This window comes from Oreochromis niloticus, linkage group LG15, assembly GCF_001858045.2.
Source record: "Oreochromis niloticus isolate F11D_XX linkage group LG15, O_niloticus_UMD_NMBU, whole genome shotgun sequence".
Lineage (NCBI taxonomy): Eukaryota > Metazoa > Chordata > Actinopteri > Cichliformes > Cichlidae > Oreochromis > Oreochromis niloticus.
The window spans coordinates 32366790-32393699 of NC_031980.2; the positions used below are offsets into that span (position 1 = coordinate 32366790).

The 26910-nt window shown below is 41.4% G+C and overlaps 1 protein-coding gene across 10 annotated transcripts in view; it reads left to right on the forward strand.

Annotated features, from left to right (window-relative positions):
- LOC100708810 (cAMP-specific 3',5'-cyclic phosphodiesterase 4D) overlaps positions 1-26808 on the forward strand; it is a 98832-nt gene extending 72024 nt beyond the window's left edge. For 6 of the 10 annotated variants that reach the window (XM_019345943.2, XM_013273692.3, XM_019345946.2 and 3 more), the window contains 15 exons: positions 5193-5384; positions 6869-6910; positions 8020-8056; positions 9220-9293; positions 9378-9427; positions 9795-9907; positions 14173-14266; positions 17620-17792; positions 17884-17982; positions 18070-18234; positions 18359-18458; positions 19689-19843; positions 20493-20615; positions 21471-21653; positions 22718-26808. In XM_019345943.2, the coding sequence (XP_019201488.1) occupies positions 5193-5384; positions 6869-6910; positions 8020-8056; positions 9220-9293; positions 9378-9427; positions 9795-9907; positions 14173-14266; positions 17620-17792; positions 17884-17982; positions 18070-18234; positions 18359-18458; positions 19689-19843; positions 20493-20615; positions 21471-21653; positions 22718-23149 (2032 nt within the window). In that variant the 3' untranslated portion in view covers positions 23150-26808. Of the gene's footprint in view, positions 1-1153; positions 1292-5192; positions 5385-6868; positions 6911-8019; positions 8057-9219; positions 9294-9377; positions 9428-9794; positions 9908-9939; positions 11080-14172; positions 14267-17619; positions 17793-17883; positions 17983-18069; positions 18235-18358; positions 18459-19688; positions 19844-20492; positions 20616-21470; positions 21654-22717 lie in introns of those variants that run through there. The other 4 variants (XM_019345944.2, XM_025898724.1, XM_005454022.4 and 1 more) reach the window with 4 other exon arrangements.
- The last annotated feature ends 102 nt before the right edge of the window (positions 26809-26910 follow it).

A 26910-nucleotide genomic window follows, 5' to 3' on the forward strand; every position in this document is an offset into this window, starting at 1 on the left:
AAGCTTAATTTGATTTATACACCATCATTAATGTTAATACATTCTGGTTATGTTCTGTATGTAAGCTGTAAACACTCTGCATGCTGAGGCAAATCATATAGAGAGCTGAGAGTGAAAAGTGTCCATTCAGCGACCACTCTAAACCTGCTGCTAGCTCCACACACTGATTAACTCTTTTGGACTGTTCCCCTGTGGGAGATGAGCCTGAGGCTTATTGCGTGGTGATATTTCTATTTCATTTGTTATTGTCAGAATAAATGGAGATCATTTCCAAGATCACCTTGCGCGATCCTGCGACTCTCGCAGGATTGCTACTCCCTCGTAAGATAATGAAGGGCTAAGAAAAGCACCAGTGATATCACAAACAACTGGAAGATATCTAGTGTGTTGTGTGTTGCCCGTGTGTGGCTAATGTATTTTTCTTTCCAGAAAGAAAAGCACATTTTTATCAACACAGAAAAGGATGTTCAGCTCCCTAATGTAGAGCAGCATGTTTATCATTAACTCACTAGAATTCACAGTTGGTGTGGGAGAAGAGTTTGAACACAGGGGCCTCCTTTCTTTTTGCAATGCTCAAATCTGGGTTTGCACAAATACCTTCACTACTTGTTCTTCCCCTGCCCTGCCTTGCTGTCGTGATGACGTTCGCACACGCACAGAGCGTGCAAACTGCACAGAGTGACAGTGAGAGGAAAGATCTGTGTGGCAGGCTGCTGGACGAAGGGAAGCAGGCTGTTTTTCTGCTGCGTTCAGATCAAATATACAATAGGCTTGAGGTGTAAAGCAAGCAAACCCTCTTTACTCCCTGGACTGTCACACAGGTCTTTCCTTTCTTAGTGACATAATGCTACAAGAAGACACATACATACTTAATGCTAATCTGAGCCTTGGAGAAAACTCTGTGTCACTATTTGCTAAGACTAAGACTCAGTGGTATAAAATATTCCCTGGTCTGTTTTCCTCCTCTTCCCCTCACCTCTTGCCTCCTTCCTGGTGTGATGTTTGAGGCCCCTTGGCCAATTCCCACGCTACAAGGAAAGAAAACAGGAGGGAGGGTGTGTGTGCATGTGTGTGTTTTGACCTCCAACCCCCGGCTCTGTGTCATTCACCCATCAAATAACATCTGGACTCTGGTCACTCTCACACACACAACAGAATGTTTTCTGAAATCCCTCAGCCTTGTTTCCCATGAGCACATCACAAGCAACAACAACAACAAACGGACAATAACTGGAATCAGTTCTGCATCTCATTTCATGGCGTACGGACACATTTTAAACTTTTTGCTCAGGTAAAGACTCTGTCAGATTAATTTGAGGTCCACTTATACAGAGTATATCTCTACTTAGACTCAAAAGTTGCTCCAAGATTAAGGAAACAAATGCACTAAATTATTTTTAAACAATTTAAAACCAAAATATTTACTTTAGAATTAAAAAACTCAGCAAATCCTCACAACTGGGAAAAATGAATCTGAAAATGCCTGGCATAGCTGCAGTTTTCTAGCAATAGAATAACTGATCATAAAACCAGAAAAGCAGTTCTTTTTAATTTAGTTTACAGACAAAAGATTTTTTCCCCCTCTTTGATATAGTGATAAGGGGAAAAAATAAACATCCTGGGAACAAAAGCAGAGCTTAGGATGTGGGTGTCAAGGGATGTGTTTGTGTGTGAGAAAAGTTCAGTCAAAAACACAGTTAAGGACAGAAAAGGGAGCCGTAATGTACGTCAGAGAAAGGAAGAACAATGTTCGAGTCAGGGGACAGACCAAGGTCAGCGTGTTATGTACGCTGTAACTGAACAAGACGCCAGTGTGCCTGGCTGCATGTCTGCCTGTCATTCTGTTTAAAGGGTGGATGCCCATTCAGTTGTTAACAGTAGCTGTGGTGCAGTGAAAAAGGGGACACTTTCTACATTTTCTGCATTTTTACAAATACGTCATTTATTTATAATATTAACAAATTCTACTATTCACCTTAAAAAACTTAAAAACACTTCCAGGACTGAGCCGTTTAACTTAACTCTAACATCCATCTGTCTGCTTCCTCGGGAGTGCTGGTGACTATCACAGCTGTCATAGGGCAAAGGTCACAAGTCTAACACAGCTCAGCGTAACAGCACATTTAAGTGCGTTTAAGGTGTATCATGGTCAAATCTGGTGAATACCACTCTGCTTTACTGGTGATGGAAGGAAGTATAATCACACTGTATTAAAACTGTGTTACAGAAGACACAGAAAGTGCCAGATTACTGTGAGTCGGATCTATCTATCCATTTTCTTTCCTGCTTTTCCAATTCAGGCAAGCAAGAAGTGGCTGGAGCCTATTCCAGGTGTCATAGGGAGAGCGGTTCTGAACAGGGCGCCAGTCTCTTGTGTGGAGAGTGTTTTACAAAATTCTGATAGATCCAGATGCATTGTAGCTGGATCAGGATGCAAGAGATGAGATATGAGTTGAGCATTAGGATTATTTTATTTTAAACCATAGCTTGTCTGCTGTGCATACCACAAAAGCAATGGCCATTGCAGTACCTCTCGTTCCTCAGTAGTGGGAGTTGTCTCACTATCAGCAGCCTTCTGAAGTGAGCTGCAGCTGCTGAACAACTTTGTATAGATCTTTTGTATTATGTTTTTATTTTATGCCACATGAAAGTTCTCTTTCACAATTGTGCCATTGATTTGTCATATTTTAGGTCTTGCTGTGCAGCTTTCCTCATATAAATTAAGTCCACTTTAAGGAGTTAGTGTTTGTTAAAAAACGTCTGTATCTAGCCTTTGTCATTTGACCCTAAACATTATGGAAAATATGATGTGAACACAGATAAACATGTCATTTTCTTGTAAATTTCAGCAGAAATATTGAATTGCATGAAATTCTAAATATGGGATCCTCTGGTCTGGTTTAAAAGTAAAAAAACTATGCAGAGACAGACTCTTGCTCATAATGAAATTCAGCAACAGTTTAAACATGTGCTACGAATTGCCATGTCACCTGCACGATGTCCTTGAGAAATGTGCTTCAATGCCATCGTACTTGCTCACACCAATATCTGAAAAGAAAATACAGACTGTACGATTGGAAGGAAAAGAGCTGTATGGCTACTAGGCTTCACCTAGTAGAATTTAAAATATCATCCTTCATAAATATATTCATGCGGACGGGTGAAATCATCTGCACCCTGCACTGGGATGGGGGGGTTGGGGGAGCATCTACGTAAGCGCCATCACAAGTCTCCCAGTTCCCCTATTTCCTGTCAGCCAGGTCTATTTTTAGCTTCTGACGTCACTGGTCTCCTCTGATGGAGCCTCGTCACGGCCGATTACACCGAGCCAGGGGTGGAGGAGGTGTGTGGAGTGGGGCTGAACAAGGTGTAGTGGTGGGGTGGCATCATTGAGGTAAGCCCTGCTGCTGCATATCACCCCCACAACCCACCCTCAGGGAAGTTGCACCAATCAGATGCGAGGTGCTGAGCACATCACTGTGCTGGATACAGCCCTCCTCATCACCACCCCCACCTCCCCCAACCCCTCCTAATCTCGCTGTATCTCGCTGTTTCTATGAACTGGGCCCATTTCATTCAGCATCGATTGCTTAATGGCCATCTTTGATTTATCACGCAGTATTATTGCTGGGGTGCCGAAGGCAGGCTGCACTAAAAATAGACACAGGAGCAAGCTTCCATTGCTCGACTGGTGCGCTGTTTTCAGCTATTATGAAAGGGGGAGTTTGCATGAATGAGAATGCATCTAATTGATAAAGACAGTCTGTTAATCGTACCCATGCGGCGGCCGCATAATGGAGCTCTGAGGTCTCAGTCAGGTGAATTCCTTAGAAGGAAAGAGGTTTAGCCGAGAGGACGCTGGCTCATGGTGAGCTTCGAATAGTGCAGAGATCAGCAGAAGAAGATGAATTTCCGAGCTGATAAGCTTTGACCCCCCCAGACAACACTCAAAGTCGAGTTCTCCTCCACTTCCTCTCTGCTCACGACGGTTGTAGCGCCGCGCTGGCTCGTGCTTGGACAGCGTGTTATGAAAAGTGTGGTTTGGTTCAAAGGCACTAGGAGGGAAAGGGAATTTACTGCCATAGTGAAACCTGCAATTGAGAAGAATTCAATCTGATCATTTGTAGCTGGGCTGCTATTTGCTGACAGAAGCTTTTCTGGAATTGACACAATCCCATTTATTTCATACCAATAAAAAAAATCAAAATTTTCCAAATATGGAAAAATAAATGCTGTGTGGTTATTTTCAGCAACTGTTTGTTGAGCACTTGGGGGCATATTTCGATGTCGCTGCTATGACGGGCAAGAGCGCGAGTGGCGGGGCGGGTTATTGGTTGTCGTTGCACTGAGGCAACGTGCCAGTGTTGACGTCAAACAGAGATGGTGAAGGGGAAAGATGTGCGTGAGTGTGTGCTAGATTGTGAAAGCAGTAATCACAAGGTCACCTGTTTAAACTCAGAGGAGACAATCTATCTGAATACCTTTTTTTCCCATTGTGCTGCCAACAAAAGTGGCATCCTGTGCTTTGTATTACTGTAATTTTCAGGTAGTCCGCGTGAACCCCGTTCTTGTGTCACTTTATAATTGTAGCTCCTGTGTGTCTGCTGTCAGAGATTCCATTATGATGATTTGGGGGCACTTTGGGAAATTGATTTGGATTTGCAGCCCTCTGCATTACTGTACTTTCAACTTCAGCCGTACCATAGAGGTGTAATTGTACCCTGTCTCACCACGGTCTTATCCTTTCTGTCTCTACATGCAGATCAGCAGCTGCTGCAGAAACTGTTAGCGCTGTGCATCACATTATTTGTGTGTTTGTCTGAGATTTATATGTGAAATCTTTTTTGCCTGTCTCATGTTTTCATATATTTCTTGTGCTTTTTTCCTATAGTAGGGCTTCTTTGTTTAAAACAATACATTTACTATGCATTTCTTTGTTATTCTGGCTAGGTTTTATGCTCAATATTACATATAGTAATCAAAGTAGACAACAATTATAGCATTTAATAGCAGCTAATACTAATAGATAGAGGAATTAACCTGACCTCTGAGTCACTTTAATCATGCCAAAAATTAAAATAAAATAAATAAAAACCAAACAATTAATTAATAATCAGTGTGAGGCTAGTTTGTGGGTCGGAACAACAGAATACTTATTAATTTTTTCTCTCTTCTCTTCCTTTTCTCTGTAGTTTTGATGTGGAGAATGGCCTGTCGGTGGGTCGCAGTCCACTGGACTCTCAGACTAGCCCGGGTTCTGGTCTGGTACTTCAGGCCAACTTTCCCCACAGTCAGCGCCGCGAGTCCTTCCTCTATCGCTCCGACTCAGACTTCGACCTTTCGCCCAAAACTATGTCCCGCAACTCGTCCACTGCCAGCGACCTGTGAGTATTCTCGGACGCTTTCTGTATTGTTTCAGCAACAATAAGCCGAGAGATGTGGATCTTCTTTTGTTTTCTGTTTTTTTGTTTGTGGGGTTGCACAGCTGGATTAGGAGGAAAATATATAGTTTGCTTGAGAGCACAAAAACTTATCTAATCATTCCAGAGAAATCAAAACGTTTCAGAAAGAGGCTGAAGATATGAAGGCGCTGAATACCTACAGATCATCTAATCTCTGAGAAACTGCACAGTAAAACAAACTATTTTCTGAATGAAAATGAAAACTTTAAAGTTAGTTTTAAATTTGATTCCAGCAATATGTTTTAAAACTGTTAGTTAGCTATGTTATCCACTTTGTTAGGTTCACCAGTTATCTAGTCAGCCAATCACATGGAAGCATGTAGACATGGTCAAGACAAGCTATTGAAGTTCAAACTGAGCATCAGAGGAAGAATGGTGACTTATGTGACTCTTGACATCATGTGAGGCTGGTCTGAGTGTTTGAAAACTGCTGATCTGCTGCGATTTTCCTGCACAAACATCTCTAAGGTTTACAGAGAACAATCTGAAAACAGCAAAATCCAGTGAGCTGCTATTCTTGTTGATGCCAGAGGTCAGGGGGAGAGTGTTCCAGTTTGCAAAAGAGCATCTCTGAATGCACATCAAACCAGATGCTCTACAAGAGCAGAAGAGCACAGTGGACCCTAAAAACAGCTAAAGTTTGGACAAGCTTAACAAAATTAGACTATAGAAATTTGGGGAAGAAAAAAAGGGAGAATTGTGTCTCTGGAACAGGAGATCTACATCATGGATCTACAGCTTACAAATATGCAGCATCTGATGTTACGCTATCATGTCAAAATGGATCAAAGTCTCGGAGGAATGATTCAAGCACCCTGTGGAATCAACGCATGAAGAATTAAAGAGATCTGAAGGCAAACGAGGGTCAAACCTGTACCATGAAGGTGTACCTAATAAAGTGGCTAGTTGTGTATTTCGTTCAGCATTTTTTAGTACAATAAAATATACAATTTCCATTTAAGTCAAGGTTTGAAATGATTTCCAAATCACTGCCTTTTTTTTCACACTAAGCCTGTTAAACTCATTTCATGAGATCACATTAATTGTGTCAGTGTCATAAATACAATAAATTATAATAAATAAATTTAAAACTATTTCTAGTAAGCTCACCTAAGGTCCTATTTACACTCGAAGAACTACATGCATTTGGCAGCAGGCTTTAAAGACACTTCAGGCAGCACAGCTAGAGTTTAAAAATGTAAACATGAGAGCAACCAGTTGTAGGTGTAAAAGCAGTGAAGTCGCTAGCTAGCGGGAAACATGCTGGTAACGCTACGCTAGTTCAGCAACTAGTTTCTGTCTGTTTATACAGCTGAAGATTTCTCTTGTGCAGCTAGCAGTCTGTTTGAAGCCAGAGTGTAAATGGGGCCTCGACCACCAATAGCTGTCGCTCCTTTGTTTTGAAGGGAGGAGGGATTGAAGCATTGGGAAGTCAATTGGCTACCTCGGTGAGACAAAGTGTGAAGATTGCTGTGATTTTTCTGTCTATCTCTTTGGCCTGTGCCACACTGTCATGAGTCACGTCTCCCATGCTTTTCCTGAACACGATCTGAACAACTTTATCTTGGATGCTCGGCTCCGAAAGCATCACAAGCTCAAAAGTCTGAGATACAGTCCCAGCAAGCATTTGACAGATGCTGATGTGGCGCCACCCGTGTTTCAGTCGCAAACCTGACGACTACAATGGATTTTGATATTTTACTAAACAAGGTGGCGCTCACAGTCATGCATCAAAATGTTTGCTGGACGGTGAAGGCCAACTTAGTGTTTTTCACAGTTAGCATGATTTCACCCTGAGGTCTGGAGGTGTCTGTGCATGTTGTCACCCTAAAGCTTCCAGAAAGCTTTAGCTGATCTAAAACCAGTTTCCCAAGCATCCAAAGCATGAGCTCTGCTCCTCACCTGCATGTTGTTCTAGTTATACAAATAAGTCTTAGAGGCATTTTTTGTCCCTCATAGATAAACTTAATATCCCATCATTTCTAACCTTTAGTGGGATTGGACTTTTTTAACATTTCCCTTGAGATACAGCTTACTCGTAGCTGGGTTTATTTGTGAGACGCATTCTTGTTGTTTAAATTTAAATTTAGAAGTTGATCAAAGTGAATACTAAAACATCACTAAATGCAAGTTTAACTAATTAACTTAAACTTTAGTCCTTAGATATATGAATACAATATGAATAGGGTTTTTTTGCCTAGCGACTAGTGCTAGCCTTTCTAACATTCATCCTGCTCCTCTGTTCCTTATTGCCAACTCTTAATTACCACGTAGTCACAAAAACAATATATCTATGAGGTGTAGCACCTTTGCCTCTAAGAAGGATTTTGTGTAACTAATACAATGTGTTGTTCTCCTTTCTTTGTCCAGTGTGATATTCAGACCAGTCACGGTCTCATCCAACTGCGACGTTCCTGTTCAGTCAAATATCCCAGTAACAGCAACCTGACTGTTGTCATGATTTGTGTGTTTGTGGTTTGAGATTTTGGAATCACACAATACATCACGAACCGCTCTGTCTCCTCTCACATGGTCTTTTGTTTTTTTTAATTTGCAGGCATGGAGAAGACATGATAGTGACTCCATTTGCACAGGTTAGTCACATATGCTTGTTGCTGGTCCTTTAAGAGTTTCCTTTGTTTGCTGTCATTGAATCAAAGCCAAACTCAGGATCGAGGGTGCCAGCACTGATATTATGACAGGCGGAAGCCGGCAACCTGTACGGCAACAGGCCAAACACAGCATAGGCTTTACAGTTTAGCAGACATGGCATCAAAATGAATGTTTATACACTTGTTACTTGAAACAGTTGTTTGAACTGTGTGAAGATCTGCGGATGAATGCATTAAGCCAGCAAGCAGCAAGATACATGTAAGCAGTTCATAAAGAAACAGCCCACAGTGAAAGCATGGTGTAAACAGCTAAGCAGAGGTGCTTCCATATGGTGCATATTGATTTAATCATACTACGCTATTCTCTGAAGTCCTGGAAGCCCTGTTTTCACAGTGAATTACATTAAAGCTACTATAGATCCACTGATGATGTATTTAAAAATATATTTGTTTACCGAAGTGTTTGTTATTTATGACAGACCATCTGTCTCGTGAAGTGAGATGTGAAATATAATTGTTTCCATTCAAAGTAAATCCATCTAATTTGGGGCATGACGCTGTCCAGATACTCGGCGTGGCTCCTTGCTGGCCCTTACTCATCAGTTTGAGAAATAAGACATGGTTCATTTTTCACAGACAACACCCACACACATTCTCTTTGTGCTGAACAGCTTGTTCTTATGTGTGTGTGTGATCATCGGCGACCTACTAACATGATCTGTGTACATGTGATAATTTCAAACTAAAGTCCAATATTTACCCTATAAAAGTTTATCATCAGTAAACGTTAGATATGAGAGAGAGCAGAGCTTCAGCATGCTTGCTCTCTTACATCAGGCTTTTGGAAGTTAGTTGAGCTCAGATAGTACTATCAGCAACATAAAAACCCTTGCATCCTGTGCCTGTAAAGTGTGATGTTTTTAAACCACTTAGCTTTTCTATTCTTACTCAAAGTCCATTTTGCATTTTCATTTAAATGCTAAAAGCTCCAGATAGGGTCTTTGAAAATGGTTAAAAGTTCCAAAACAAATATCAAAGTCACTATATTCACGGTAACAGGTTAAAAAAGGTTCAACCATCTAAAAGAATGGTTCTTTATTTTGAACGAAAATCGGTTCATGTATTTTGTTTATTCATTTTTTTAGGTTCTTGCCAGTCTACGAACGGTGAGAAGTAACTTTGCTGTTCTGACACATCTGCAAGATCGTGTGGGAAACAAGTAAGAGCACGAGCACGATGTGGAGCAGATGACTAATTTGCTCTTTTGTTATTCTACCGACACCTCATCTGTTTTGTGTTTCAGGCGGCCGTCAAGCAGCAACCAGCCGCCCATGTGTAATCCATGTCTTACAGGTCAGTGTTAATACCCCTGGGTGATGGGACACTGAGAGGTTCTAGTTTTCTGTGACTAATGGTGCCTTTCTCATAGACAATGAACATGTTATTGTCTTTTTAATTAAATAGAAAAAGAATAAAGTGATTGTTGATTCAGGTAAATCTGAAAGATGTGCTTCTTACAGTTAAACGCATGCAAATATAACAGTGCTGATAAATGAATAGTAAAGACATTAACAGTCAGGACAGGTGCAGCATGTCAAGAACAATTTTCTCCTACCAAGTTCAACAGCAGACGCATGCAACATGTTAAAGATGTGGATGTTTCCACAGCAGTCCCAGGCGTAAACTGCAATGTGTGTTTGTTTGCCCTCTGACCTTTCAGAGGAGCCTTACCAGAAGCTGGCGATGGAGACCCTGGAGGAGCTGGACTGGTGTCTGGACCAGCTGGAGACCCTGCAGACGAGACACTCGGTCAGCGAGATGGCATCCAACAAGGTGAGGTGATTCAACTCAGCTTTGTCCGTACCGATCATTAATGCTGTGAAGAAGTGCGGGTGGAAAACAAAAACCTCCAATCTATGCCCATTTGTTTACGTATTTATGTATTTATTCATCCGAGTATGCAATCTGTGCTGTTTGACTGTCTGTTCGCAGTCTAGCATCCAGTTTTCAAGATATCATTTTCAAATTTTGTGTGATGGTAGATACCGATAACAGCTCCAGCTGAGATGATTTGGTGCAAATTGGGTCACACAAAAATATAAAAATCCATAAAAAACTAAATATTACTCATTTACTAACTTTTTTCTGGAATACTACATTGACTAAAATCTTTTAACTTTTTCTTTGTACTTTAGTTTGTAGAGTGAGTACACAGACTGGCTGTGACTGGGTTATAATAAAGTAGATGGAGGGGGAAAGTCAGTGTGTGCTAGGAGCTTTGCAATCTAACCTCATGCATCAGTTACACATGAGATTTTCAGCTTTTTCATTGTAGTGCAAAATTGCTTTCACTGTTCACAAATTAACTTTGTACACGACGAAAATTAGATTTGAGGTGTGCGTAAATAACACTACTGTTCATGAATGGCGCCTCTCTCCACTGAGCGCACGTCCTTGCTGGCTCTTCCTGCTGTCTGGCTGCAAACCTCCTCCTTCCCTCACTCAGCCAATCATATCCCTGTCCTCCACTCAGCCCCTTAAGCTAGACTAACGTGATTGGTCGAAGAAGGGGGAACAGCATGCGGGGCAGGGGGGGCAGGGGATCCTCACAGACTCTCCCTCACTCTAGCTCCTGCTCTCCCTCTTTATGTTTATCATTGACAGCGTGTGACAGTAGTTGGATGAGAGACTGCAGTCACACCCTGATGGCAGATCTCTTCTCCTGCCTCCTCTACCTCAGCTATACCCCACCCTATCCCTCCAGCACCGCCCCCTCTTCATCTTCAGGACTGCAGCTGGGAACTGTGGGAACTTTAATTTTTAAAATGGACTTTTTTTTCATGTCCAGACCATCTCTGCTGAGCATGGAGCAGAACTGAGTGGGCAAATTACAGCCTATTACTAAGCAAGCAAACTTGGATTTTAGCCTCCACTCACATCAACATGCGTGGGCTGACATGCCTGCGTCGGCTCTCTGGGTTTATCTGTACTGGAGACTCAGACAGGTGAGCGATGGGGAGCCCTGCTGGCTTTCCTTGTTTACAATGGGATCTACTGATCAGCAGTGCAGGCTTTGCAGTGGGCTGAATGCTGAGTGAGCCCGCCTGTCGGATCTGACTCAGGACAAGATCCACAAAGGGGCTGAACGTTGTCTGTGTGTGTGTGTGTGTGTGTGTGTGTGTAGGACAGAGATGGCAACAAACAGGGCCAAAATATCCATGCGTATTAGAGGAAACAGTTGTCATGATTGTCAAAAAACAAAGCACAAAATCTTAAGAGAAATGATTCATAGGCGAAGGAATGGCTCACATGTAAACAAGTGTGTATATGTGTGTGTGTGTGTGTGTGTGTGTGTGCGCACGCATGCAGGAAGTACTGCAGCGCAAAGGGGGACGCCGTGATGAGAAGCTCCAGGAGAAATCAAACAGATGATAAGCAGTTATGTAGGCTGATGCATGTGTTTGCATTGGCCCGTATGTGTGCCACAAAGTAGCCATGCAGCCACTGCAGCATCACACTCTCACCCAGATCCCCTCCTTCCTCCCTCAGCCTCCACCTGCCGAGACTGTTACATAATCAGTGTGGAAACTACTGCTGCCATCAAATTCAACGGGGAAACACTGAACTCTTTTAATTTTGTAAAACTTCATGAAAATTTTACTCGTGGTTTTTTTTCCCTACAAACAGTGCACGTGTTTTTTTTTTTGTGCCTTCTGACAGAGGAGTAAGCGATATTATAGCTTGTTTTGATTTTTGTATAGATATATATGCATATATGGAGGTATATCAAAGGGTATTCATGGACTGTAGGCTGGGAGCATAATCCAATAGTGCTGCACTGCTGGGGTTCCCCCACATTTTGTTTCACTCTTAATCGAAGCAAAAACAATGGAACATTTGATTTGGCTGTGAAGTTTTTTGGGCTTTAACAGTAAAAATGAATAAGGAAAATACAGATGTGGGTTGTGCCCATTAAAAACTTGCCAGCTTTTCTCTACCAATGCCAAACAGCTTGGCATCGTTTAGCTTACTGGACTGAATTATGGAAGTCTGAAGAAACGAGGCATACTGACAGTTTAACAGAGGCCTCAGTAGCATGTGGAAGAACCATACAGTGCCACAGCAGCCTGGCACTTCCTCCCCATGCTGGTCATCATCTTGGTCACACACTACTGTGGAATGGCATCCCATTCTTCAACCAGCATTTCTCGTAAATGTGGTTGTGTTGGTCGCACAACCTGCATCTCTCTGCATTGAGATAACAAGCCTTATCTTTCAGTGAGGGAGATGCCGCCCCGCCCCATCACACTACCTCCACCAGAAGCTGTTACCATATTGGTCTACCAGTCAGCACAGTGTTGTCCACGTCCTCTTAAAGCTTTGACCCTACAATCCAATAGTTGCATGCAGAATCTGGACTCATCACTGAACATAATGTACCTCCAAGTGTTCAGGTCCCAGTGCACATTTTGCCAACACCAGCGTAATGGTGTAGTGTCATCTTCTTAGGACACCCACTTCATGGCCTGTCTCTGACATCCCAGACACCAGCTTGAAGTTGCCCTATGGCACGGGCCCTTTCCAGATCAGTCAAATGTGGCACTTTTAGAGCAGACAGACACCACCTGACTGCTGTAGCAGGGACCTTGCTCACAGCTGCTGCTAAGGCGCCCGATTGTTAGGATCTGGTCTACTGGAAGCTCGAAACAAGAGTCAAGAAGAGTTTTGATATTGTCAGAGAAGATTTGCCACATTTTTCATGGGCACAACTCACGTACTGAACTATTCTGCTCGACCCACGAATGCATTTTCTTTACAAATGTGAGATCATTTCAGAGGAAACAGGCTCTCCAACAGTATAAGATTTATTCGTAGAAGCATTGTTGCAACAAAGAAGTAAGCGACCAAACACAAATTTCCTTCATTTATGTGCCAGGTTTAATTCTTGGCATTTAAAAGAGGTCAAATAAACAGAAACTCAGTATAATAAAGTAGATACAAAGAGATTAAATCAAACCAATTTAGATACTCTGAGCAGGGTGGGGGACAAACACTTATTAATTATCTAATAACAAAGAAAAAAATCAATATTGTACTTAGTAGTTAGTTTAATTTATTGTAACAGCAGTTAAATCCAAAATTACTCAATATCTAACTCAGGAAATTAAGATATATAAAGAATAAAGACTAAATGACTCTAGCTATCCCTATGGCGTCACAACACTTGGTATGTTCTGATCAGCACCTCCTGCATTTAATAGCACCGCATGCTGGAGGAACAGCCCAGAGGCCTCAGCAGCCAAACAGACTTCTAAAAACCTATAAAAAATAACGATATGCACACACTAAGTATAAAACAATTTCAGTAGATGCAAAATAAATGAGCGTGGTGTATGATATCACAGATTGTGTTTCCTCATTTAGAGTTATCTATATGAGCTGTTTGTATCAGGTAACTCAAGGTAACTCAAGTATATTGTGTAAAAGCGTGGATGCATGGAGGTTACCACCTTCATCACAGCACCTCGTCTTCTTCCCTCTATTTTATTACAGAAATAATGAGATTTGTTTTTTAGTTATGCGATGTTTCGCCTGCCTCTTCACATTTCTCCCACGTTTTTGCAGTTACAAAAATCTAAGCAAATTAGTAATGTGCAATTTAAAAGCTAAAATATGACATTCATCCATTAGGTTGTCTGTAGTAACATATTAGTCATTTTTTTCCATTGACCTTTCATGCACTGTGGGTTTGTTTGTTTTTGTTTTTGTTTGTCCTTGGAAACCTTTTTGTTTACCGTTTTGTCTCCATGTTTAAAACTTGAAACAAATTTCATTCAAATGTTGGAAAGTGCTTCAGTGTTTGTTTTGTTTGGTCCTTCTGTTTGTTTGTACCCATATTTTGGTAACGTAGTTTGCTACGTGTTTCCTCTGTTGTTCTAAGAGTCAAATGAAGGGAAGGAGGCATGTTGTTTTAGTGTTTACAGTTACAGGAAGGATTTTGAAATAAAATGCTTTGCTACACACATGCACACCCATAATTGGTGTGTGTGTGTGCAGACTAACCATGTGTTGTTTATGGTTTTGTAATGTCTTCACAGTTTAAGAGGATGCTGAACCGCGAGCTGACACAGCTATCGGAAACAAGCCGCTCAGGGAATCAGGTGTCAGAGTTCATTGCCAACACCTTCCTCGGTAAGTCAGAACTTTGAAATTTTTGTCAAAGTCTTGTGAATGCAACGCCTAAAGAAGGAGTTTCAAATTGATACCACAGGTGTATCTACTACGAATCTGGGGGGAAACACTGCCAGTAAGCTAATGTGCTTCTTTGCATCTCCTGTTTTTCTTTTTTGCTCTTCAACATATTTGAATGTTAGGATGTCTTCTTGCATTTTACTGGAGTGGATAAAAATGTGTTTTGAGGATGAATAGGGACAAAAAAAAGAAGACAGAAAAGTCAAATGAGGCTTTTTTAAGAAGGGAAGAGAAGGAGAGGATGACTTTCCAAAGGAACAGGGAAAAGGGAATTTTACTATATAGAAGAAGGGAGTCATTGTGGGGGAGAAAGGATGTGGGGTTTTTTCTTGTACATGGAAATGAAAAGAGCGTGTTTCTGAAAGAAGGTGAGGACTGTGTTAACAGGACAGATGGAGAAGGTGAGGATTTTTCCTTTTTCTGAAAAAGAAGGAGGCGGGGCTGCAGACAGCATTCCCGGACACATTGTGTGGCGTTGTCACGGCAACAGGGTGCACATTATTCAACGGCGTGCTGTATGAATAGGAGGCTCAGTGTTCAACAGCCCTTCCGGCAGGATGGTCCGGCTGAACGAGGATGGCGCTGTCAGTCGGACGCCGTTTTGATATGAGTGCCTCTTCTTCAAGTCTGGCTGCATTTGGAAATGAGCACCATGGTTTTGGGTGTGAGGAAGAGAAGGCACTGTGAGAGAGGTGAGAAAGGCCAGACAGCGCCTCATGTGACGCTGCCACTCAGATCGCTGTGCATCCTTAGGTGCCGTGTGCTCGTATCTGGATTTCGTGCCTCTGTGCTAATGAAACACAATGAATGGAAAATACCGAAGAGGATGTGTGGACGTGAGGTAAAGCTGGCTGTCCGTGATGTCACAATGGTATCATTATTCCCTTGGTTTGTACCCCCCCAAAAATGGATGAGTCGTCTCCAACACAGACGTGTCTGCTGGGACAGTACCTCTGAGTCAACAAATCATGTTGAGATGATGCTGATACCGTCAAAGGAAACCTTTTGGTGTTTTTGTGTTTTTGCCTCAAGGACTACGCTCTCTAATTTGGGTTGAAAAACAAAATCTCCTGCCTTTGATCTTAATCAAGTGTTTCGGAAAACAAAAGCACAAGAGCTTTGTCATCAAACTGCTGGGAAACAGATGGTTTTTAACCATCATCGTTACATTTTTGCTGCTAGTGTTCTCCACCTGCTGCCATAAAATCTGTTTTCATGGTGTTTTTGTGCGATACTTACATTAATTGTGTTTAGTTGGCCAGATCTCTTAGCAAGCACTGCAAAACCAGCAATATTGTTGCTCCTTTTAGCCTTGTTTTATTATCTCAGCTAAGAACGAATAGATTTCGGGTTTCTGACCAGGTGGTGTGAACTGAGTCTGCGTTATTCATACCGGCCTCGCTTATGTGTCATTATACTGCTGATGAAGATGGGTTTACACGTGTTTTCCATATGTTTAAGTGCCTTTGTGCAGGAATTCATGTGTTTACGAAAATGTTAGGTTGCACGGTGACGGTTTCCTGAATTTTAGCTCTGTGCACCACTACAGTGGGTTTGAAATGAAGCAAAGGATGCAACTGACATGCGTACTTTAACCATTTAGGATTTGCCACTATTTTTATACAGTCTTTGTAAGTGGAAAACAATATCACAAATGTAAATTAATTGCTTAAATTCATGGATATCACCAAAACGTGGATTTCTGCCTTTATGATGATTTACTGCAGGCTTTCTGTTTGTTCAGTAGTCTTAGCTTAGTTTGTAAAATACTCTACTTCTGCATTGCTTTTACACTGATGAACCCTCAGTATTTTCTCTTGGTCACGTGTCTATACAGTAGCCCTGGGAGTGGAGTATTTTGCATCCTGCTACATGCTGTGAAAAAGTTTTTCTTTACCATGGACAGGATCCTGTGAAAATCCTCTGTAGTCTTTCATGGATGTCCAGTCTTTTCTTTTTTTTCTCAGGTTTTCCGTAAACTGTTGGTTGTTGAGGTGGGCTTGTATTATCTATGTTAATAGCAATTGTAGAAACAGCGACTGTTCACAATGTATCAACTAAAGTCATAGTAAGTGTATAAAGTACACCTAGTGGATGTGACTGCAGTAACAGTTGAAGAATCACAAGTTCCAGCTGCAGTATTGAGAATTTGCGTGAGCTGTTGCAGTCACACTATGATCTAATACTTACAAAGTTAAGTGTTTCTGATGCAATGATTACTAAAATATTGACAGTATTAGTAGTAATTGTAGCAGTAGCTAAAAGTATGCAGACATTGACACATCATCATATACTTCCCACTGTCTAAGGCAGATCTACAATAGTTCTACAGTGATAGGAGGCCACAGCAAAAGCAAAATTATTGTGATTTTGTGCAATAAACTTGTAATGTCATTGTCTCTGAAATGGTTGCTGCAAAAACAGGGACCAGGTCTGCAGCCACTTAGAGTCAGTTCCTGTCTTGAAAGTAACTTTGGGCTGTTAAGGCGAAGCATTGTGATCGAATGGCAATAAGATGGAGTCAGCCTCCTATGGGTTTGCAAATGAATGGGGTTGAATTAGAAATTACATCCAATATGCAAAATGTTTGTGATAATATGGTGATTGACTGTGACAAACTGGCAAAACATTGCAAATCGGTTGCAAATCCGTCCACCAATAGTGATGTAGTAACTGCGCAGTAACACTAGCATTCAGCAGCCTTGCTTTTACTAGGAGTGCAACCACTTTGCAACCAATTGAGTTCCCAATTCCAAAGAAGCACATCACAAATGAGGTGCGCTCATCGGTGCATGCTCACTCAGACTGATTGCACCGTGCCGGCTGCATCTGTCTGCATTTTTAAATCCGACAGTACCTTTTTTAAGAACTTTGCCAATCTCTCTGCGAGTGATTGCAGTGAGGAGGTTGTCGTCCTGTTTTTAGGTTCATGAACAGTTGCTAACAGCAGTGTGTCTAAATGACAGTCAGACCCACATTATGTGGAAACAGGGCTGCTTCATAGAAACGGCTACATTATGGACAGTTTGGTGAGTCAGCTTAACAGATCTGAGAGAACTTGTGATTTTTTTGCGTTTGTCAGAGTAAAAAGCTTTGCAAAGATAAGAAAACCAGCGTGATTATCTCCCTTTAAATGTAAGGCAGGTAGAACTGAATAATCAAGTGGCTGTGTATTTTAAATGGGTTGAAGACACAAGTGGGTGCGGTGAGCACTCTGTCATTGGTTTTTCTACCACCTACAGATCTAATGAATCACATGTGGCCATAACATTATGTGTGTGTTCATGTTGCAGAGAAACAACATGACGTGGAAATCCTTTCTCCTCCTCCGAAGGAGAAGGAGAAGAAAAAGAGGCCGATGTCACAGATCAGTGGTGTGAAAAAGGCCACACAAAGCCCGGGTTTGGCACCTGCCTCCATCCCTCGCTTTGGAGTCAACACACCACACGAGAACCTGCTAGCCAAGGTGGGTTCATGCATACGCTGCAAAGATAGAAAGACACAAACACACCTACAAATGCGCTGTGTCATTTACATGCTCTCTTTTATTTCTGCAGCAATTTGAGGATATCGATCGTTGGGGCATGGATATATTCAAAGTAGCAGAATATTCTGGAAACCGTCCACTTACAGTGACCATGTACACCATTTTCCAGGTAGAAATCTGTTCACTTCACCAAAGACCAGAATCGACCCAATTTGTGTCTCATGTTTATTTTGAATGCTCCTCATCAATGTGACAGGAGCGAGACCTTCTGAAAACCTTCGAGATCCCAGTTGACACCTTCATCACCTTCATGATGACCTTAGAGGACCACTACCATGCAGACGTAGCTTATCACAACAACATCCACGCAGCTGATGTGGTGCAGTCCACCCACGTCCTCCTCTCCACCCCGGCTTTAGAGGTGAGCAAATAAGGCATTTTTTAACCCTACCAGCTCCAGGGCTCTGATCTCTCAGTGGACCGAGCAGAGCTCCACCTACTTTTTCTTCTGAATGAATTAATTTTCTCTTCCTCGTTCACCTCAGGCGGTTTTCACAGACCTGGAGATCATCGCCGCTCTGTTTGCCAGTGCTATCCACGATGTCGACCACCCAGGAGTCACCAACCAGTTCCTCATAAACACCAGTAGGCTTCTGTTTTTCTGTTTAAACAGCATACAGCTTGGGGTAAATAAGGACAGTTTAAAAGCCAAAAGAAACTGTAGCTAAAATCTTGGGATTAAAGCCGCCTTTCAAAGAGGAATTCCACCAAAATGTCACTAAGGATCAAAAGATGGCATTTTTGTATCAAATACCAGAGATGAATAGTATTTTCTAAGAATACTGATAACTGCACCAACCAGGTGTATCACAATTAGATGGCACAAACCATCCCCAGCGTGCATGACAGCGGGTCGAGAAGATACAGTAGTACATATATCAGAATGGAACGCCGTATTCCCCGAGACCTCAGGATGATATATTTATCAAACGGTTGAGGCAGACTGATCTGAGTTAACTCGCAGACCCGAAACAATATGCATACCTGTGTGTCATTATTTCACTTTCTCATACAAATACACACCACAGGTTTTTTATTTATTTTATCTATTTTTGTTATTTTTGTTCCTTTAACCCTTTCATGCATGAATTATGACAACCTCAATCAGGATTTTTTTTATTTAAGTATTTTTACTGATCTTTAAGCATGAAAAAAAGATTTTTGAACTTCATTTTTTTAAACAAAGAGTTTTTTTTACATGTCCACTTAGGTGGAAAACATACGTTTTGACTTTGAATTTGGTATGGAGTGACACATCAGTGTCCAATGTAGTGGTTTATGTGCAAGTATACCATCAACACTGACACAAATACTAGAACACAGCCTTTGAACAGCTGTCCACTGTAGTGACCACATTGCATGAAAGGGTTATTTCCTTTATTTTAATTTGTCTATTTTATTCTATATGGATCTCCGTAATCTACACATTTATTTTAGCAGCTTTGTTCAGTCGTTATCATTAATAATAGTTTAGATGCAGCTCAGAAATGTAAAAACAAGAGTCTGAATTGACGATGCAAATACATTAAAGTTGAAAATTAGCTAAAAAAAAAAAGACGTACAGATTAAAATCAATAATGATTACAGCCAAAATATTTTAACATATTTCCTGAACTTTTCCACCCTTTAAAATACATAGTAATACATAGAAATGATGCCAGGTCTGGTTCTTTATTATATTTGCACACTGTGGCACAGGATTTAATTCCGAGTGGGTTGCTGTGAACTTCGATTTACATCAAGCTAAATAAAGTAGAATTATGTTCAAGGTGTCCTGCTGTTTGTTTTTATGGATTTCTACCTCCGTTTCTCCAGGTTCAGAGCTGGCGCTGATGTATAATGATGCGTCGGTTTTGGAGAACCACCACCTCGCTGTGGGCTTCAAACTGCTGCAGGAGGAAAACTGTGACATCTTCCAGAACCTCAGCAAGAAACAGAGAGACTCTCTCCGCAAGATGGTGATTGACATGGTGAGAGCGCTTCCCTTTTTATATGATGTAATTATATCATTAGCTATACTGTCCCTTTGAAATGTGATCTTTTCAGTTGAGTTTTTTGTTTGTCTTGTGAATGTTGCTGATACACTGAAAATCTTGTTGGTAATATATTTTTTCCTGAGAACAAAGTTGCAGCTTCCTTTTTTTTCCATCTACAACTGGACGGAACAAAGAAAAGCAAAAAGTCGTGAGCTGAACTCAGAAACATAATTTTTGCTGTTGCACATCACATTGACATAATGCTTTCCCTAGCCGCTCACCCTAACCCTAAACATCAAAAATGAGTGCCTAACCCCCACAAACATAGTAACGTTCCAATTTTTGGTCCCCACAAAGATACGTAAACATGGTACACACACACAGACACACACACATACACACACACACACAGATCAGGTGTTGCTCAGGACTGCTGCAGTGAATCTGATAGATGATAAAACAGCCTGTGTGCATTTGCTTTGTCAGCATTACATTTTGTAACCCAGGCACTGTAAGACAACACTTCACTTCCTGCATCTATACTTCCTTTTCCTTGTAATCACAAGGAAGTCTTTAGGTTGAGCATGAGACCCTTACATTTGTAATGCATGGTGTGTGTTTGTGTGGTTGTTGTCCTCTGTAGGTGCTGGCCACAGATATGTCCAAACACATGAACTTTTTGGCAGACATGAAGACAATGGTGGAGACCAAGAAAGTCACAAGTTTGGGAGTCCTTCTACTAGACAACTACTCTGACCGTATCCAGGTTAGAGCAACTCCTGCTGGCATTACACTTTAATAGTATATATATGTTTAAAAATCATTATCATACATATCTCTATACATTATATATTTTTTTAATTATATACATGTGCAAACCATTTGTCCATTCAGTGCAATGAGCAGAAGAGAGTTCTGCTCTGAAGAGTTCTTCTCTGCATTTCACCATTAGGTCTTAAAAAAAGGATTTTGGTACTAAAATTGCTCCATGTGACAGCTGAAAACTATGCAGTGGCTCAAAGACACTGGTGTCAGCGTGTTTCCATTTTGACCTGTGCACAGCTTGCACCTTTAAACCAGGCTGTCTGTGTGAAGGTGCTGCCACCTACTGGACAGATAAGTCATTACATCTGTGCAGCTTTGCTGAGTATTGGGGTTCTGATGGGAGTGAAAGGTTTCGATCATAGTAATAAAGGATAAAGTTGAGTATTTACCCTCTCAGTCCAATATATGAAAATCTATATTGTTTTGTTCTGTGTTCATTTTGTTTCTAAGTAAAAAATTGTGTAATTTCATTAAAAAAAAAAGATAATAAATACCCCGCCTCCTTGACAGCCCATGAAAAGTGCAGTTTGTTTGAATAAACAGTAGATGGGTTTTTACTGTCAGCAGTGACTGCTGCCCTGAATGGACAGATTTAACCCCCCTCAAAAAACCGCATGACAGTCACATTGACTTAGTTTTATGACTGACTGTTGCCAAAGCTCAAAATGTTTTTAGGACTGAATTTTTTTCTGGATTATTGTTTAAAGGTGAGATTTTTAATTAAGTCACTGCTGCATTGCATCTCTAACATTGCCCAGCATGACACGCCAAGTCTGACTGCGTTTTCCTCCTCCAGGTTCTGCAGAACATGGTCCATTGTGCAGATTTGAGCAATCCAACCAAACCGCTGGAGCTTTACCGCCAGTGGACGGACCGCATCATGAAGGAGCATTTCACCCAGGGAGACAGGGAGCGGGACAGAGGCATGGAGATCAGCCCCATGTGTGACAAACACAACGCCTCCATAGAGAAGACTCAGGTGCTGACAGACAGCAACCTTAACAGATGTTTTAGTCTCATAATAGCCTGTCTACATAATGCATAATACAATACAGTACAATACCCTGTGTTGTGTGTTGTGAAGTTAAGAGTTAGCAATAAGCTAATATACACGCCTTCATAGGCTGAATCTAAAAGTACAGTGCTGTGCATGTCTTTTGCCACCCCTCATTTCCTTGTGTTTTGCTTCCAAGGAGCCGAACTTTATTATAATCCTCTTAAAGTGCTCTTGAGCAAAAGTTCTCCAGGATTTCTGAAAGTCTTTCAAAGTTTTTCTTTAGACATTTGGCTGCTTTTTCACTCACTTTCAGTTCAGGCCTTGAACCTGACCTTTTCAGAGGGATGTGCTGTGCAATGCATCGGGCTCTACAGCTGATGCAGTGAAAGAGTGGCTGTCAAGAAGCCATTCTTAAGGAAGGGTAACACAGAGAATGGCTGAGGTATGCCAAACTACAGAAGAACAGGACTGAAAATGAGAGAGCGAGAAGTGCCACAGTGAATATCTGTAAAACACAATGGAGGCTCTGTTGGGACTCTTGTCAGCATTGATGGAATTATGACAACAGAAAAGTAAAGTCAGATTTTGATCCATCATGCAGCACCATCTGGAAAGTGTCTAAATGGCACCGGTTTTCTTTTTGAGCATGACAAAGATCCCAAACACGTTGCCAATGCAGTAAAAGCACACCTGGATAAAAACAACACATAATCGAACACTATCAGTCGTGGATTGGCCTCCAACGTTACTGAAGCAGCAAGCAATCCTCACTAAATTGTTCAGTTGTTTTTGCCTCATATACTTTATTTCTATGTATATTTGAACATGTTTCTAAAAATCGCTGCAGGTATTTCCCATTTTCCAGGCAAAATACCAAAAAAATTAGGAGTGGCTCAAGACTTTTGCACAGTTTATTATTCTTCCCATGTCTCCAGAAACCACCTCTCCAGTATTTACTCTGCAAACGTCATCCAGTTTGTCCTTTATGTATTATACTCCTGTCACGTTTGCTGTTGTATTATTGTTAACATTATTATCATAACCAGGTGGGATTCATTGACTACATTGTGCACCCACTGTGGGAGACCTGGGCCGACTTAGTGCACCCCGACGCTCAGGACATCCTGGACACGCTGGAGGACAACAGAGAGTGGTACCAGAGCATGATCCCCCGCAGCCCCTCGCCTTCCACCCCAGAAGAGCACCATGCTGAGGTGGGACCAGCAGCTGTGGGAGCAGGAGCACCCATCCCTTCTGGAGGAGGAGGAGGGGACAAGTTCCAGTTTGAATTAACTCTGGAGGAAGAGGAGGAAGAAGATGAGGAGGCAGATTCTGACCTGGAGAGTCCCATAGAGGATCAGTCTCAGTCTGCAGGGGAGAGACACCGAGACTCCTCCCCCCCATCTCTAGCTCCAGACCCCGCAGCAGCAGCGGCAGCAGGTACCGTCCCCCTTCGCCTCACCCATCTCGGACCTTGAACCTGGCTGCCATGTCGGTGCGGAGCCCCAACCCTCACAGAGCACTGGCCTCCCCAGGGCGGGAAGGTGTCGACAGGGACAGAGAACTGAGCCAGGAGGGCGACGGAGTGGCCTGCCTGCGTTTGGGCACATAACGACCAGCACAACCTGCCCTGCCTGAGAGACACGGGTGCTGGATGTATGTCGATGGAGGCAGGGCAAGCCTTTACCAATAATGTCTGTAAAATCACCACAGTCCCTTTACACTGGAGACACCCACTCTGGAGAACAGAGGAATGTTCCCCCTCTGTTTTATGTTTCGTTTTTCAGCAAGGAGAATAGTTTTTGCCTATCTTTGGGTGCCTGATAGGCCGTCCTGGTTTGTTGTAGCTTCAGTTTGGAGAGTCCCAGACAGAAAAAAAGAGAACGAAACTGCTGCATTTATTCTGGGAAGAAGAACGAAGCTGAGGCCTGTACTCTAACAAGAGGTAACAAGGTAAAGGAAATGTCTTCCTTCAAAATAACTGTGACATTTGGACGCAAGCAGCGAATGAGGACCGCAGTGGTGTGACAGGGTCTTGGAAATTATTTTGCACCATAGTTTTAGTTTAAGGTATAAAATTATTGAGTCCTCGTTGGATTAAGTGAGTCTGATTTCTTTAAGAATGATGTGAGAGATGAATCATTTTACCAAATACGGGATGTAAATGAGAAAAATCGATGGACTTTAACCTCAGGGTATGAAGAGAAACATAAATCTAATGTAGCACAGATGTACTGGGTACCCCCTAACCTGACCACCCCACCCCAAACAGTCTTTCCAGTTTGATTTACCTCCAAGCCGGACAAATGAGACTTTAACCCGCGGCATGTCTCTACATTTAATCAAAACCCTTTAATATAAAATTTGGCAACTTACATACTTAAACCAGCTTGTAGCACCACAGAAATTGAACACTGAAGAAGACTTTACCCCAGTCTCAACTGTTGAAACTATAAGACACCACCTGTATAATTAGTTTAAGCTTTATTTTATTTTGTACCTGTAATGAATTTTAATGATGTCATTGTTCTGTTTTGATTTTCGACCTGTTCCTTGTTGTACATTAGCTGATCTCGTCTGTGGTTAAGTGCTTAAAAAGCATTTGTTTTGTTTGGTTTTTTAAATCAGGGTGCCTCCAGTCCGCAGTAGCACTTTACTGTCTCGGCCGTTTCAGCTCTTCTGTTCAGTCACAAAAAAAAGGGCTTCACCCACTGTAGGCCTGCTGATCACAAAAACACAGTACAAGGCATTTGACTAAAGGTACCAGAAGGCAGGGCGGGAAACTAACCAGCTTTCACAAACTAGTGTCTCAACAAAGGATTTGATGGCCTGCAACATTATTAAAGTTCCTGTTCATCTACCGGTCAGATAATATTGGAATTCTAGGACTGCATCTGTTTGTTTTGAGACAGTCCAAAGTTGCGCAAACTCCAACAACTGTAGGTGAAATATAAAACCCAGCCTCCCACCTCAGACCCAAACTGAATCCGATTCTGAATATTTATTCTTATGAAAGAATAATGCTGGCAAAAACCTTCTTTTTTTTAATAATCAGCCAACAATGAACCACTGCTATAACAAAGTATTGTGTGGCATCATATTCATCTGTTCTATAGATGTTCCACAGATGCACATGCTCCCTAATTATAATTTAGTCAGTTTTCATTCAATCCTATTTCTACCATCCTGATGAAAATGTGTCCAACAAAGAAACTGTTCATTTTTTAAAGGCTCCCACATGTTTGTTGGGAAAAACTATTCATGCAGTCACATTATTTCTGTCTGTACTGCTACAATTAAAACCAGCAGCTACAGCTACTACTGTTTTGAAGCTCTGTGAACTTCTATGAAGTGCTCATTCAAATTGTTTGTTTTGTTTTTAAAACCAACATTTGTGTAGTTGTTTTTGTGGTTATATTTTATTAAACTGCTTATAAGAGATTAGAGAGATTTGTGCTTATGTCCAGGGAAATTTAAGATGTACTGCTTGTGACTTGTAAAAGTAACAAGTAATCTACTCTATTACTTCTGTAACACGTGTATTCATCATGTCTTTCAGATCATAGAATTCCCAAAACTCTGCGAGCATCCTGTTAACTTGCATCCAAGGAAGCCACTTGGATGTTTGACAAACTATCAGTGTGTGCATTTATAATGGCTGATAGATGGAAATTTAAAAGCTTCAGCCATGTTATGAGTCTAGATGTTGAGGGCACCTGAGCCATCAACCATCTGATCTGAACAGAACGGGGAAGACAAACCAGCAGTGTAGTTCATCACAGGCTTTGACACCTGTTTGATTAAGTCACACTTGAGCTCAGAGCTCTTTATAAAAGAGGCCCTTGCTGTTGATTTTGTTTTTGTAGGTATTTTAGAAAATGTAAAAAATGCCAGCCTTATCCTTTAATGGTAAAATGTTTTTACGACACACAAACCTTCAAACCTCAGTCAAACGTAAAACATGTTTGCACATCTGAACTAAAGATGCTGCTTCTAAATTGCTTTATTTTCCCAAAAAAACAACGAGGATCTTTGAATTCTAAAATCCCAGCGGTGTGTTTTCCTACCCTGCCGACAGATACCGATGTAGAGATCAGAGAGAGCTCAGGTGGCAGAAACAAGTCACCTGTAGTTAATCCTAAACAGAATGTGCTCCATCAGCTCTTATTTGGTAGATAGTGCTCGACTGGGATAAACGTGTGCCACAAGTGTTGACAACACACAAACACCTGCCAGCCTACAATGCTGTACATTTTTACACTAGAGATTTTAACCTGATGATTGTATCAAAGTCATTAACTTTATAGTGTTAGTTTTTACAAATGATACACGTTAACAGTATTTAAGGCAAAAGATTCAATAGATTTTGTGCAGCTTAGGATCCGTCTGTTCAGTTCTTTCCTAATCAGATAGCTGAGACTCGAGGATGTGTGTAGTTTCAGGTGTTTCATGACTTTGTCTTTCTGTACCAAGTACACATTCAGCCTAGAACAGTGTTTGTCGCCGTCACTGAGGTAGAAAGACCGGGAAGTAAGCAAGCACTACGCAACATACGATGCACTTCCCAGTCAGGCAGTAGTAGAAAACACTAGTCCAACAGTATTTCATTATTTCAGCTAGTAAGCTTTATTGATCAGCCTTACGTGGTTTAGGAACGTTTTGAGCCTTGTGCTAAAGGACCACTGTGATGATTTTGAAATGCTGATCCTCAGACTGTTGTTCCATTCATTTTTCCGTGGAGAAAGAGGAAAGTGGGAAAACTGTTGCCAGACATACATTTTTTGAGAACGTTTACAAAGTGTGCAAAAGAAGGCGGCTCCAGATTTAGAGACAGTTTAGAGGTATAATAAAAATAATTGTGAGTAGATATGCTGTCATATTATAAAGGTCTCCTATTAAACCGTTCACATTGTAATCAAAGCAGTTCAGTTTTTACAGTAATTTTTACTCATTAGCATATTTAGATTTCAGCATCCAGCTGACCACAGATGCCTTCACATGACAGAAGTCTCTGCTCCTTCTGCATTTGGCTAGTTTTAATTATCTAGAGTGTAACAGGCTGAAGTAAGCCAGTGAACCTCAAAGCCTTTGAGCATCACCCTGAAGAGCAAACATTTTTTAAAACACTGCATTTGAACGTCTGTTTTTTGTTACATCATGAAAAAACTTCAACATGTATCGTTGCAAAAGTTGGTTTGTGGTTCATCAGCCACGAGTCAAGATCCTTTAACTGGATCAA